Source organism: Amblyomma mixtum, chromosome 1 (genome assembly GCF_055824585.1).
Source record: "Amblyomma mixtum isolate Tamu chromosome 1, ASM5582458v1, whole genome shotgun sequence".
In the NCBI taxonomy this organism is placed as follows: Eukaryota; Metazoa; Arthropoda; class Arachnida; order Ixodida; family Ixodidae; genus Amblyomma; species Amblyomma mixtum.
Window position 1 is genome coordinate 311428324 of NC_143012.1, and position 14936 is coordinate 311443259.

Consider the following 14936-nt stretch of genomic DNA (forward strand, 5'->3'; position numbering starts at 1 on the left):
TGGTCATGCAGTGTTGATTTCAGCAGCTGTGGTTGAGGATGAGAAAGTGTCTGAAAAAAAAAGGGGGGGGGGGGGGGGGGTTTCTCTAGTCCTGGCTTTATTTTCCTCTTCGCTTTCTTGTTGTCTTGTCTCCTTCAGCTCGCTTGTATTCATAGTAGTTGCCTTTTTTGCATCTGAGTGCTGTGCACAATTCAGAATTTTTTTAAGAGACTGTTGTTTTCTTTTTGTAGGAAGAGCTGTTTAAAGCCTGACGTTACAATGGTTCCATCTTCTGTGACCTTGCGTGGTGTACTTGTAGAAAGCAAAGCACTAGAAGAACGGTCGCATCTTGTATCGGACAGGCGAACCCTTGGCTTTAAGATTGCTGACTCTATCAACATTTTTCAGGTGGGTGCTTTTTCATGTTAGCCGCCGCGGTGGCTCAGTGGTTATGGTGCTCGGCTGCTCACCCGAAAGACGCGGGTTCAATCCCGGCTGCAGCGGTTGAATTTCTTTGGAGGAGAAATTCTAGAGGCCCGTGTGTACTGTGCGATGTCAGTGAACATTAAAGAACCCCAGGTGGTCGAAATTTCCGGAGCCGTCCACTACGGCGTCTCTCATAGCCTGAGTCGCTTTGGGACGTTAAACCCCATAAACCAACCAAACCAACCACGCTTTTCCATGTGAGAGACTATGAGGGTTTTTGTTTGTGCGTTGCGGTCTCTAGGAAAGTCATTCTGTTCTTACGAAGGCATCTTTGGGACAAGTTTTATTTTTTATTGATGCAAGGGCATTCTATGGTTCTGTCGCGTCAGCAAACAGTGTCCACAATTTTGTCCTTGTGGTTACGTCACTCTCTGAAGATAAATATGTGAAAATGTGATTGTGACAGATAGTGTGTGGTAAAATATTGCCGTGGGTAAATTTTGGTTGATGAGGTGCAATTAGTTAATTAATTAAACGCCAAAAAACGCGAAAAAATACGCTTAGACATCAAAATACTCTTGGACGTCGGAACAACCACGGACGTCAATATAGTATGTGGATACTTCGCTTTCGCATTGCTCCAATGTGGGTCGCCGCAGTGATCTCAAAGTTTTTGAAGGCTAGACTGCTGTGCACAGCCGTTCTTGATCCAACACAAATGCATTCAACAAAGAGTACAGAAAGCCGGCGCTTCCAAGGGAAGCAATTACTGACTATTTCTTTTAACGGCAAAATGTTATTGTGCAGGTTTCCACGAGCACGTGTGCAACACTGCAGTTGAAGCTGTTTAGATATCATTTGGGGAACATTTAGCCGTGGAGAATTTACTTTTTTTTTGTGAAAACAATCAAACTTCTTAAACAATTCTTACAGAACACTCAGAAGCAAACCATCTATTATGAATGAGTATGCTAGAAAAAACATTTGTTTTATTCAAGAGTATTTGGATCTACATATATAAACAGGTAATTACCTAGGTGGTCAGGCATGCTTAATAAAAGTAGAAAGAACATTACTGTAATTTCCAGTATGTAGTCCTTGGACTGTACATGTGTATTGTGCTGTCCAGACTATACAGTAGTTTTGGTTTTGAAATGCCCATTATAAGGTGCCATTCCCAGTTTTCGCAATCACAACCATTTTTAGTCTTAATTGGGCAGTGTTTAGGCCGCCTGCCATCGCAAACTTTACAGGTTCTACACATGATGACTGGCACGACCAGTCATCTCCATTCGTATAATATCGCGTGTCTTCTCCCTACAGCCCACATTGAAAATAAAGCACATGGCTGATCATCGGTGCCTAACTTCATTAAGCATGTGCGTAACTTTGCTGGTTTTGTAGCCGGCAAATGCAGTGTGCTGCTGTGCATTTCACTTTGCAGGCAGAAAGAGCCTGAAAAGTTAGTGTTATCAGTGTTAGCTCGTGAGGGAAAAATCAGAGTCAAGAAGACTGCAGGGTCTAATCTTTTGACAATATAAATTGATACACCTTTGTTCCAGCAGTGTGGATAATATCGATCATGACGGGTTCTGAGACTCTGCAGTTTTTTGTAGCAATTGGGAAAAAAATGTACACTTGCCAAATAGAGTAGAAAGAAACACGTCAGTGCTTTGGCACCCGTACTGGTTCATGGGCTGTACACCCAACCCCTTGCAGACTGTGCTGAGTGCCGACAGTAGTAGAAAAAATTGCTTATTGAATGAGAATTCAGCACTGCAGACTACACATTGGGTATGGCCTATAGTAAACTACTATACATACCCTTCAGGCATACAATATGCTCCACTATCGGGAATAATCTAAAATTTTGTATGTGTATACTTGAATACCGTGTTTTGCAAAAATAACATGAATGGCTGGAAAACTTTAGGAATTCATGCATTCTGCACACTTCCACATTCATTGGATTGCAGCCTTATTTTGCAAAAAAAAAAAAACACACTTTTATGCCCAATCAGTTATTTTATTTATCATCTGAAGCTTTTTCTGCAATGCAAAATCAGCAGCAGTGTCCTTTAGTATAACATTCCACCGATGAGGGAAGAAGGAAGTGGCAGTATACCAGGCAGCACTTCCTGGGCATACCATGCAACTTGCCGACATCTACCTCTGTTTCCTGGTTTGGAAAACCGATTCTTATCTCTAGACATGAAATAGCCCTCCCATTCTGTGCAGCAGGGATTTCAGATGTAGCCGCCATCACTGACTTCCTGAAAGCAGCGCTAGACAGTTCGAAAAAAATTTGAAAAGTGTTCAGAAACATTGACACGGTGCTGTGGGGGTATATGATCTGCAGTCATTTGGCAGTGCTAAGCAGCTGTAGTGAAAGGTGGTATGTGAAGCACATCTGAATGCTGCTTATGCTCGGAAGGTGGTGCTAATGTGGAGGCTAAGCAAATATTGCTGTTCAGTTCAGTTCAGTTCAGTTTATTACCTTAAAAATCCCCCGTAGGGGCATTACATAAGGGGTGGGTTTTTATACAAACAATAAGGATCATGGTAAACAGTTATTGAAAAAATGGTCAGATACAAGTTGCAAAAACGAAGATGGGCAGGTAGTAGAAGCGATTTCGTGGGGAAGGCCGTTCCAGTCTGTGGCGGTTCGGAAAAAAAATGAAGCAGTGAAGGTGATGGTCCGGGCACGTGGGCGCGCAACTTGAAGTGGATGGCTGGTTCGATATGATATGCGTGCTGCTGCTGTGATGTATGGTGCTTGATTAAGGGACGAAAAAAAGAACTTGTGGTACAGTGAAAGGCTAGCAATGCGACGTCGACAGAAAAGTGATGATAAACCAGATTCTGCTTTGAGAGATGAAACGCTGATATTATATGAGTACGATGAATGAATAAATCTAACAGCGCGATTTTGAACTGATTCTATGCTTCGGCGAGATATGCTTGGTGCGGATTCCAAATGGGCGACGCGTATTCCAGTTTTGGCCTGACAAGTGATTTATAAGCTAGTAATTTGATATGTTCCGGGGCGTTTCGCAGATTACGTTTCAGAAAGCCTAAGGTTTTGTTAGCTGCGGCGATAATGTTAGTGACATGTGTGCTCCAAGACAAATCGTGACAGAGCGTTACACCTAGGTATTTGTAAGACTGCACTAGTTCCAGGGGTGTGTTAAGAATTGTGTAAGGGAAACAAAAGGGACTGCGCCGGCGGGAGAAGTACATGCATTTACATTTGTTGGCATTTAGCGTCATTAGTGAATTGTTGCACCAGTCTGAAACGCTGATTAGATCGTTCTGGAGAGCAGTTTGGTCAGATATGTTTTTGATTGTGCGGTAAATGACGCAGTCGTCTGCGAACATGCGTATATTAGAAGAACTACACTGAGGTAAATCGTTAATGTATATTAAAAACCTCTTGTTGCATGTTGCATGTTGCGTGTTGCATGTTCAGTCGCATTTGTAACATGCTTGCCTGATTGTGTTCATTGATAGTTTTTAGTGAATCGTGGCTGGATTAACGTATTGGATCCACACTAAAAAAACTGTAATAACATCCACATTTTACTTGCGAAATTGGCTGATGATGTTGACACCTGTGTTTCATTTCCTGGCCTTTTCTAGCCTACAAAAGCTCTGTTCTCGGTGAAAATAGTGCCTTTGACATTATATTGCGGTAATCTGTTCATACAGGCCAACCTCGGTTTTCTCTCAGTGTTCCTTTAAATCTAGTTATGAGACCTGCGGCATGAAATACATTACAGTGCGCTGCTTGGCTGCTTGAAAATCATGATTAAGCACTAACATGATGAAAAGAAATGTGAACAGAGCGGAGCCTAGGCGCTCCGCTGTTCGCATTTCTTTTAAACACACTTTTACTTTGGTGGTAGCAAAAAGATGCTAGAGTTGTCTGTGATGCATTTTAGGACAACTATAACGTCTTTTTCTTAACACCCAGATAAAAGTGCCCTCAAAAGAAATTCGAACAGCGGAGCGCGTAGTTGCTGCGCTGTTCCCATTTCTTTCCATCGTGATAGTACATTCAGTGCATGGACTATGGCGCTCAACAACATCGCTCCTCTACGTGATATGATGTTCATAGGTGACTACGAATTGTTCATTCCTCACAGTGGTACCATTGCCACTGCTTTTTGATATGTGAAGTGTGGTCAGCTTGTAGCCACGGGCATAGATTGGCACCTGCCGCATGACAACAGTGCATGGGTGCCCATAAAGATTTGCCATTTGAACACATACAAACTTAGTTTTATTCAGAGCCTTGCAAAAATGTGTTTAATTGGGCAGTACCTTTTTACTGTGCTGTAAATGCCCGTGAAGACGAACAACTTGGTTAGGATGAATTCTTGGATGAACATTGCGAGACTTTTGGTTGGTTTCCCAAAGGGTTCAGACAAACTGCTTGCTTCGGTTAAGACGAATTTTCACATTGACTGCAACCCCCAGCGACCGCGATCCTCAGCAACGCGGGGCGTCGTGCAGCACTGCTGAGCAAATTAAAAATACATGAAAAACGTTTCTAAGCACAAAAGTGCACACTGACAAGATAGCTTCTCCGCAACTTCCTGCCGTTGTCCGGAAAAACTGCCTTGCGGGAACGTGTGTCCTTGTGGGGAAGCTTACTTACCGGTTACCAGTGTGGCGAGCGCCTTCGCTTCTGCCTATGCCTGGCGTAGAGATGCCAGATCTAGGCATTGTGTGTGCGTCAAGTGCCACTTGTTGCTATTGGTCGACTAAAAGATGCAGAGGCGCGGAGTAGACCTGATTGTTGACTTTGGGCTTAAATGGTTGGGAGCCGAATTTTTAACTGATTTCAAAATACGCGTTATCGCAGCTTAGAGAAGGCCCAGTATCGGCACTGCATGAGCACTGCCTGCGGCAGGCGGAAAGGCACACGATACACCTGCTGATAACAGCTACACTGTGAAGGAAGCAAGATAAGAAAAAAGACGCCAGAGCAGCTGGGTAGCTTGTCACCTTCAGAGCACTGGGGGCTTCAAAAATCAAGCCAAGAAATAAAAAAAAAATAGCAGTAGCTGCGGAAGAGAGAATGAAGAAAAGATGTGGAAAAGAAGAAAGCTAGACCATTGCGGATTTCAAGTAGAATAACATGACTTTGTTTCATGCCCTCACTCTACAGCTCACTTCTTGCATAGTGTCATATATGTTTTATTTGTAATTATCCCCGCAATGGAACGTCATTTTATTCTTTTTTCATGCAACACACGTTTGGGCATGCAGAGCATACTCACAAATCTTTTTCGGTGGTACTTCTATTGGAACGAGCTTCTGATAAGACGAGGTTTTCTGATCCCTTCAAGTTTTTCTTAATGGGAGCCTACTGTAATTTTTTCTTCTTGATGGTAAGAACAGTGAGTAACAAGATGGGCCAAAAAAGGAACACATGATGACATGAACGCTTTCTTGTAGGCGCTGTCCTTACCAGCATGAATCACCAACTCGCCCAACAAGCATCACTTTTTGAACTTCTTAAAGTGGAAAAGTAGAACTGTTAATATTTTTGTGACTGCTGAACCTCCTGCTTGCTGGTGGTTGCCAGTAGGCAACCGGGGTGTTTTTCTCATAGTTTTCTCATACTTTAGGAGGAAAGTGGGAGAACGGGCTTGGTTGACAAAAGACAAGCAAAGCTGGATAATTGCATCATTGATGTCATGATTCTTGTTGGATGCTTAGGAAAAATTTTGTTGATTACATCAATTGTAAGGTGGTGCGCTGAGTCCGACCGGTTTCTTGTAATTGATGGAGAGATAATTGAGGGCACATATTTGTCATAAAATCGAGATCATACACCAGCCTACTTTGTCACACTTCACTTCATTGATGATGGTGATGATTTGGGGTCTTTATGAAGGTTTCCAAGTGATGTATGCTTGCATAGCTGCTATTGTCAGATTGCCATCATCTTCTACACTCTCAAGCCTTTGCTGGCAATGTTGTTGTTATAGCTACGTTGAATTGCAGTACTTTCCTTCATTCCCTGTTATTTGGAGTGAAATACCAGGCAGTGAATATGGACTGTTTGCTGATACTGTATGTTTAGCTTTAATGACTCTCCCATTCATCTGCTTTTACATTATCTGTTCTCAACTCAATTGCAAGCACTTCACAGGAGTCTTCCGAGGGCGAGTGAATGGCGGGATGTTTCACTCCTTATTCTGCTTTCGATGTCGTTAACACAATATTTAGTTTTATATCATTTTCGTCTTCTTAATTCCATGGTATCAGGTTGTGCCTTTCAGCATTCTTTTTACATTTTGTATTGCTTGGCTGTCAACTAGATGTTTAAAACCACTTAGTTTTCTTTGTCGTCTCACCTCTTTTGATGACTTGTAGGTCCACATGCAGCAAGAAATCTGCCTAGCAACGCTTCCACATCGTCCACTGTGTGATGTGTTCACCCTGCTGGAAGTCAACATGTATAATGTTGGACTTGACCTTCCTGAAATATCAGCAGTCCGAACAGTACCTTTGCTGCAGGCAGGACGTATCTCCGGCTGCTGCTACTGGTTTGAGCAGGACAGTCCTGATGGGGTCACCATAAGCAGCTATAGTGCGGAAGACACATCTCTGCAAGCAGCTGTGGTGTTTAGTGATGGTGTGCTTGGGTCTGCAGGAACTGCGATCAGGGTTGGGACGTCGTGTATTGACAGCAACATCAGCATATGGCTGGACAATGTGAGAGATGGAAAAGTACTGCAGTAATCGTTTTGGAACAGTCTGTTCATGTTTGCATTGTGGCTGTTGTTGAGAAAGATGAAGGGGAGAAATCTTCGAATGGGGTATAATTTAAGGTCATGTGTAGGAACAAAGAAGACTGTCAGTAAAAGAGGTCCAGAACAAACAAATATCTCATGTATGTTTTCGTGTGCAAAATTTTTTTTAAAGTGATAGCTTTACTACGCCATGTTCTGCAAGTTTCGTCGACTCCGTCGCTTTGACCTTCAGCAACCTTCAGACGCTGGCTCAACCATGTGACTAGCATCACTCAACACAGTGGTTCCACCGCGGGCGTGCGCTCTCTCTCCGCCGCCGCATCTGGAGCCGCCGCGCATGCGCGCTCCCACTGTCAGACCACGTGACTCGTCGCGCGCTTGGCCGCAGTTTAAAGAGGAGTGCACCTAGACAGTGCACGCTTCATCATGGATCCGAGCGAAGCTGGGTGATTTTGGAATGTTACACAGAGGACCTTGCAACATTGTACACAAGCGACATTTGACCACCCCGTGGATTTCGCCTCTTTCGCTTTGTATAATTAGGTTTAGAAGAGTTAAACCTTGAGAAGTTTTTTTATAAGACCCTCTCTTAGTTAAATGGTGACTGAGTTGAGAAGCTGTCATGATCCTGTTTGTTGCATGAACGAAGGATGAGAGTGCGCTCGATAGCATGCAACTTTGTGGTTTAACTTTTAAGGCCAGAAAAAAAAAAGGACATGGTCGGTGGGTATGGTGAGTGAACATGTAACTTTTGATTTGCTGTAGACAATTTATTAAAATGCAAACATGTTTCACAACAGATCCGAAACAATTTGTTGGAACTCATAAATTTTTTACAGTCAAAACTCTAGTGCAGGTGTGACACTCACTATGTCTCAAGACTGCATATGGCTTTCGGTGACTGTTGACTTTTTTCATGTAAGACTGCATCATAGCATTAGTTTTGGTAACTGTCTTAGTATTTCTGTACGCCGTAAGTACTGATGCAGTGGTGCCATGGGCTGCCATTATAAATGACAGGTGGCACATGGCAAACTACAAATATTCAAATGCTGTGCATGAGTTAAGTGTGTGTAGCCACTTAACTCATAGCAAAATGGTTTATAACTAAATAATGTAAATGTCTAATAGCTCTTCGTAGCTCTCTAATCTGTGTATTTGATATTTGTTTTTTATGAAGTAAAATTTGCCTAAAAAGGGATATACTTAACCCAACTGGTAGTTCCACACAGAGTGCATCGATTTTTAAATGCGCACAACACTTCTGTGCTCATTTAACGCAGCAAACTGAAATCGCCACGCATTACCCGCTAGGCTGAGCACAGCACCAAACGTGCACTGAAACTTACCCCGCGTCCAGCGCGGCATGCGTGGCGCGTTTCTCCGGATGATTCGTTGCCGTTGGCTGCGGCGTGCTGGAACTCTGGCAAGGCCTGCTGCTCGAGCATCGGCAAAGCCATCGGAGTTCTCCGACCTCCTTTATCTGCTCACTGCCCGTTGCGAACGCGCTGGGCTTCTTGTGTACCATGTGCTCAATAGTTCTCATTTTTGTGGCGTGGTTTCACAAGGCCAAGGTTAGTGTTAGCGGTGGAAAACGAAAGCGCATGGCAATTTACGGTGACCAGAAGGCGGCCATGATAAAAGCAGTTGCATTAGGAGTGTAGATATACATATAGCGAATGACTGAGCTCTGAGCACGTTATCTTCAACCCTTGGCAACAACAACAACAACAAAATCAATCACTAACACAGTCGCTCGAGGTGTAAAAGGAACTAGGAAAGGGCTGAGATTCCTTGTCTTCGCAGCATTTGAGAGCACTTTTCAAGTTTTTCCTAAGCCTTTTGTGTGGCTTATCCATTGTTCACAATACACTGTAGTCATGCCTGCGCGTCGTGCAGGAGAGCCGACCAACACGGGCGCTCGTGACGGAGTCGCCGCCTTGCGGCCTCTTTCGCAGCGGCCTTTATCGGCTTGAGCCTAGAAAACGGGGCTATAGGTCGCCAGCGTTCATTGGATTCACTGGTGTTGGCATTAGACAGCGTTGCAGACCGTTGATGTTAGGGAAGCCGTATAACTGGAAGGGGTCATGCGCCTTGCTGGGGCCCCTGCTAGTCGCAACTGTTTTGCCATTAGCTACAAGCGGAGCCATGATTCCAACCTAAGTGGCATCTCCATAATACTGGTTGGATTTTTCAACATAAAATCATGCAACAATATATATTCTGAATGGCATATGTAATGTCACCACAACGTGGTCGACTTGACTAAGCTTTCACGTGTGGCAGGTGGCAGACAAAAGCCGCGATGGAGCGTATGTTCCTCAGCGTACAAAAAACACCCGTCTTGCCACCCACCAGATTGGGTAGGCCCAGGTTGGTCCACTAGGGAATATAGTGGGTCAGGGCGAAAAGAGCCCTTCACAGCCATGCCACCATGCTGGCATGTAGCAGAAGCTTCTCCGGCGTGGTTATAACATGACTGTGTCGTAGTCTCTGAGCGTACGGGACGTGCTTGTGTGCTAATAGGTGCTCAAAGAAAGGGCCCTAACAGCGTTGAGTGCAGTTGGACTTGATGCTTGATGCCGAAAATCGGGATAAGAGTCCATGGACAGAGGGTGGGGTATTAGTAGGAGAGGCACACTGCAATCTGCGTGGCAATATTTACCTTATTTAAATTTTTCAAATTCAGCTACATGTGCCATCTTCAAAACCGAAAACATCAAGTTTTATTCATACTTTCGGCTGAGAATTCTCGCAACAGTTTCTGCCGTGTTAATTACACATAAATAAGCTACCACGATCTTAGGAAGGTGAAATTGCGCATTTATTTTCGTAGCAATTTGTATCTAAAATTGCATCAGGCTCCTGTCGATAGAAAATATTATAGTCGAAATATTTTTTTGAAAAGCTTTCTCCGCGTTCTACCCAAAGAAATGTCACGGGCGCTGCCTTTGCCTTCAATATTTTGGAGCTCGTTGCACGCATTGGAGGCTCCCTCAGCACACGTCGGCGGCATACAAAATAATAAGCTGGGTTGTCCTCGCTCTACATGCTGGCACGTAATCAGTGAAATTTGTGGCCTAGGTCACTAACAGCCTTAACAAAGAGATTGCGGGGACCTCTCGACTTCGTTATACCGAGGTTCAACTTGTCGTTACGTGTCCCGAGTTCACATGCCCATGGTGCCATTTGTAAATTTTGTAAACTTGTTTCGCTTGGCTACGCGAGCGTGTGCTAGGAGTTTTCTTTTGCTCTAGGGTGCAGTAGCAGTGGAATAAAAGTGTCACGTGGGTCACTGTTATCGTAGCAGTCTACCCTTGGAATGGGCGCTGTCATGATGTGTTCGTGGGGACGCTTTCACTGTTCTTTTTTTCTTTGCCTTGAAACCAGGCAGCAATTCTGGGAGCTCTCCGTTTCCGGGTGTCTTGCAATGTTCCCGTCGCTTACATACGTAATTAATCTGAGCTCAGGCCAGGTGTTATTCTTTTCTGGACGCAATTACAAACTCTACTCCTATAGAGGATTTCTGGTTCTGGTAGGCGTGAGCACGTGAGAGGCCCAATCCATTTCAGAGATTTTCGCTGATCGGGAACGCAGGAATGACAGCTCTAGAGGTGCACCGTGACCCGTTGACCTTTCTCGCAAGAGCCCTCTCCAGCAGGCCAACATTAAAGTCCCTAGATAGTTCTTGGAATAAGCTTGTCTGTAGCTAACCTTGTAGCTTCAAGGGTTTTCCCTGAGGACACGCGATGCCAGGTGGCAGGTACAAAACAAGCGCGCTCGTGTACAGTGCCCGGGCCATGAACAGTGAAGAGGCGCAGCGCTCATCGTCGTGTCAGCGCGCCTTCAGCGAGCGCTCGAAGTAACTCGGCCAAGTTGAATTAGTTGGCCGAAACAGCAGTGTGTCGCCTCGATAGTCGTTGCTTTACGGTACAGTCGCAAATACATTACTTCTTGAAGCTTCGATGTCGGGATGAATTCTCGTCTCGTGCCACTCTCATATCCTGGACGTACTGTGTTCTTTGCGTTTTTATTGTTGTTGTTGTTAGCCTTTGAAAGAATGGCACATACCCACACTGGGGGATCGGCCAAGAATCGGGAGGTAAAGGTTGCTATTCACCTGTACATAGCAAATACAAAAAAGCACACGGGAGAGCAACACCGGGGGAGTCTACCACAAGGAGGGCAGGGAATGAAAAAAAAAAAAGGTAGGAGTTTGGAATACCGGAGCCTTGGTCGATCTTCTTTCTCTACGTGTCCACTTGGTTAAGCCTGAGGACATCATCATCATCATCGGGGATGAAGACGACGAAGAACCGATCCTCGCGACGAGCTCGCGCTGCGCTCGCCCTCACGCTCAGAGAAGAAGGAGACCGGTGAGCTGCTGGCACGGACTGTCGACGCCATAGCGGAGCCGCGTCCTCGCCAGTGTGGAACGGGCCCCCAAGCTCACTACCGGTCCGCATATGCCTCAGAGGCGAAAGAGTGGCCCCGCCTACGCAAGCCCCAGCCTTCCCCTGTGGCCACTGGTCCTCCTGTGCGGCCTTTTCCTTGCCGGCGTCGCCTGCCGTCCGGAACAGAAGCCTGGAGTCCGGCCGCGCAAGTTCATCAGCTACTATGGCCACAAGGAGGTGAGACGTCACGAATGGTGGAGTAACAACATGTAACGTAATTTGTTGGGTTTAACGTCCCGAAGCGACACATATGGGCTCTGCAGGAAGCCGTAGTGCAAGGCACCGGGCTAATCTTGACCTCCCGGGGTTCTTGAACGTATGCTGACATCGCATAGCAGTCGGGTGTTTTTCCATTTCTTCTCTGTCAAAAGGCACCTGATGTGGCTTGGGTTGACCCACGACCTTGAGATCAGCAGCCGAACACCAAAGTCAGAGCCGCCGCGGCGGGTAGAGTATTGGGATATTGGGATAATTGAGACGCTGTGCTACAAGGTCCACAGCACGAAATAAGCTAAGATGAGGGCATCTACTTCGCTAGACGTGCGTGTTTTCAGCTTGTTCGCTTTTTTTTTTCGTGCCGACCACGCTATAAAGAGAAAAGAAAGAATTAAAAGAGAGGAAGAGAAGTTAAACGCATTGTGCAGAACAAGGACTTTTCGTTTGTATAATACACTGTTGGCGCTCGGCATATTTATCGGTTAGTTTCAACGCACAGTAGAATTGTTCCAGCTTGCTATGCTTTTTTAAGATTTTCCTTCGTGCTTTCGGCTTAATGGCGTATCCTGAGGGAGACCGGAACTACAGGCTCCAATGCGAATCAAGAAAAGTCTGCTATACTGCCCGGCCGTTCGGGCGGAATCGACGCGAACGAGACCGCGGGCAAGCGACGCAAGGCTGAGAGCAGCGTTGTCGTGTTGCCATTTTCATCTTGCAGCGTGTTCTATCTCGTTTGCGCGTTGCAGTCGTAAGCCCTGACCTTGCAGATCCTGCGTAGCTTTTATGACATCGGCGGAGTGATCTGAACGTGACTGCACAAAATTGGTTGCTACGCATTCACTCGGCTCGAACTCACTGCATACGTAGGGAGACCCTCATATCATACTGGCTGTAAACGAGAACGTATTCTTGGATCGTGGTCGTAAAAGCCCGTCGGTATAGAAGCTGCATCCGCGTGCCACCGTCAGCGGATGGACTCACAACGTCAACTCTGGAGCGCGTGGATTCATGCACTGCCGGCGCATTCTAACGAGGTCGCAAGAAACCGCGATGTACTTACATGCTCATCGTGTCAGACACGCACTCGGCGTGTACAGTCTGCAGCAAAAGTTTACGCGATGAGGACTTGAGGAAATAAATTATTTCGTTGCCGACACGCGAGCAAATCGGCTGGAATTCCTGCATCTGTGAGGGGATACATATGGGACACCCAGTTGTGCCAATACGGGCGACTGGGCCACTACGAAGCGCTACAGTAAATTTATTAAGGAACTCACGCATTCCGTCAACTTTTGCCGCTGACTATATATACGTTGATTTCTCGCGGCTCCGTTAGAGTGCACTGATGCATGGTACGTGAGGACACGCGCCCCCATGTTCAAATGAATGTGCTCGATAGTACACAGTTCTGGGAAGGCAACAATAAATAAAGACGAGGAGCTCAAGTGACAGCCTTCATTTTACCTAGTCGCGAAACGTGCATTGGAAGAGCGCACAAGATGACTGCAACTGACTATTGAGGATGACATCACTTCCTCCTACTCGCTCACGTTGCTCGTTGAATGAACTATCGTTCAGTATGTCTGTGGGAATCGAAGGCGGAGTATGGTTGAAATAAGGAGCAATTACTGATTATCATGCACCGAAGTTCAGCCATAACGCTACAAAATTTTGTGGCTGAAAAGCCGTTAGCCGTACACGCTCTTGGTTGGGTGCTAATGAGTGCCTTGTTTCAATTCTGCTCCTCCTTGCAGGATTCCCTTTAAAACGTTGGACTAACTTGATTATTGCTTTGAGTTGATGAATTCGGCCTCATCCTGCAGTCAGCTAGCCGTCGTGGTTAGCCTAGTTGGTAGAGCCTAGAGAGGCAGTAGTTGTTCAGGGTTCGATCCCCGCACCAGGACCAAAGTTGAAATGCGAAGTTCTGTGAAGGTTGCACCGCTTTGCTGCGTAGCCTTATGGCTGTGGTTTAATTTAGGCTAATGACTAGTTACTTCCTTTCTGGATCAGCGTTCACTCAATCACCACGTTGGGCACGCGGCGTTCCCAGGTCCAAGAGGGAGAAAGTTTCATCATCTACTGCTTCGCCGATACAAGAACCAAGATCTCTTGGACCAAGGACGGCTTGCCGCTGCGCTACTGGTCCCCTTGGCAGGGCTACTACGTGTCGGAATACAACGCCGAGGACCTCAGGGTGTCCCGGCTCGAGGTGCAGGCAGCCGACGTCGATTTCTCGGGCGGCTACAGCTGCTCGCGCGAGTCGCCCGCCAAGCACTTCGTCCGGATCACGGCCCTACGGGACCAGGCCGTGGCGCAGCCGGCCTGCCACGTGCTTGTGAGTCGCCGGTCGCCGTCCTGACAAGAATAAAAGAAGATACATGTGTACCCTCCTGTAGCAAGGCGGACTTAACAGCGTCGATAAAGCGTTTATTGATATGTCCATTACTATTTCTTTTTGTTTGAAAATAGCACCACACTCTTGTTGGTAGCAGTTTGCTGGAGCGAAAGCGTAAAACGACGAAAATGGCAAAATACTGCAAGAGAGAATGAAACGAAGTATTATAATGAGAGTCGTGAGTAGCGAACAATAATGAATACAGTCTACTACGGCGTCGAAGACTGCCTGGTCGTGGTCTCAGCTGCTAAGAGCGCATGATTCGCCACCTGATCTAACGCGACAGCGTTAAAAACCCCAATGACCCAGAAAATCCGGCGTCGGCGTTGCGAGCGAAAAATCCCGAGCCTGACTTTGGCAGATGGTGCCCAGAGAGCAACCTAGGAGGCAGGTGGGACACCTAGGTCACGTGACCTTGCGGCGTCACCACATCCTGCCCACCGCATTGCGAGCAAACTGTCCACCCTGGCAGGTGGCGGTTAACTTGATGATTGATCGCTGGGGAGGAGCAACCACTGCTGGGAGCATCAGCCATCGCAGACTAGTGGTCCATCGCTCAACCGCTGCACCACTGCGCCAGGAGGGGTATGAGGAATTCCAGGGATCAATGAACGTAAAGTAGCGAATGACCTACTGCATATATGGCAGTTAACCCACTATGTTATACCCTTATGGCGTCATACCCTTATGGCGGAGCTT

The 14936-nt window shown here is 46.2% G+C and overlaps 2 protein-coding genes across 6 annotated transcripts in view; both read left to right on the forward strand.

The window, feature by feature from the left end:
- Positions 1–14936, forward strand: part of LOC149372434 (protein arginine N-methyltransferase 9-like) — a 50913-nt gene that overhangs the window by 19989 nt on the left and 15988 nt on the right. For 2 of the 5 annotated variants that reach the window (XM_089566917.1, XM_089566918.1), the window contains 2 exons: positions 231–387; positions 6793–7708. In XM_089566917.1, the coding sequence (XP_089423043.1) occupies positions 231–387; positions 6793–7161 (526 nt within the window). In that variant the 3' untranslated portion in view covers positions 7162–7708. Of the gene's footprint in view, positions 1–230; positions 388–6792; positions 7711–14936 lie in introns of those variants that run through there. The other 3 variants (XM_089566914.1, XM_089566915.1, XM_089566916.1) reach the window with 3 other exon arrangements.
- LOC149372435 (uncharacterized) lies at positions 11139–14282 on the forward strand. The gene is made up of 2 exons (XM_089566931.1): positions 11139–11803; positions 13893–14282. The coding sequence occupies exons 1-2, from the start codon at positions 11639–11641 to the stop codon at positions 14199–14201; spliced, it is 474 nt and encodes a 157-aa protein (XP_089423057.1). The 5' UTR covers positions 11139–11638; the 3' UTR covers positions 14202–14282.

Bases quoted from the DNA above. Each gene is read 5' to 3' on its own strand.
- LOC149372435 (XM_089566931.1), top strand. From the start codon at position 11,639: ATGCCTCAGAGGCGAAAGAGTGGCCCCGCCTACGCAAGCCCCAGCCTT. The intron at 11,804-13,892 runs GTGAGACGTCAC...CGGCGTTCCCAG, and splicing joins GCTACTATGGCCACAAGGAG to GTCCAAGAGGGAGAAAGTTT.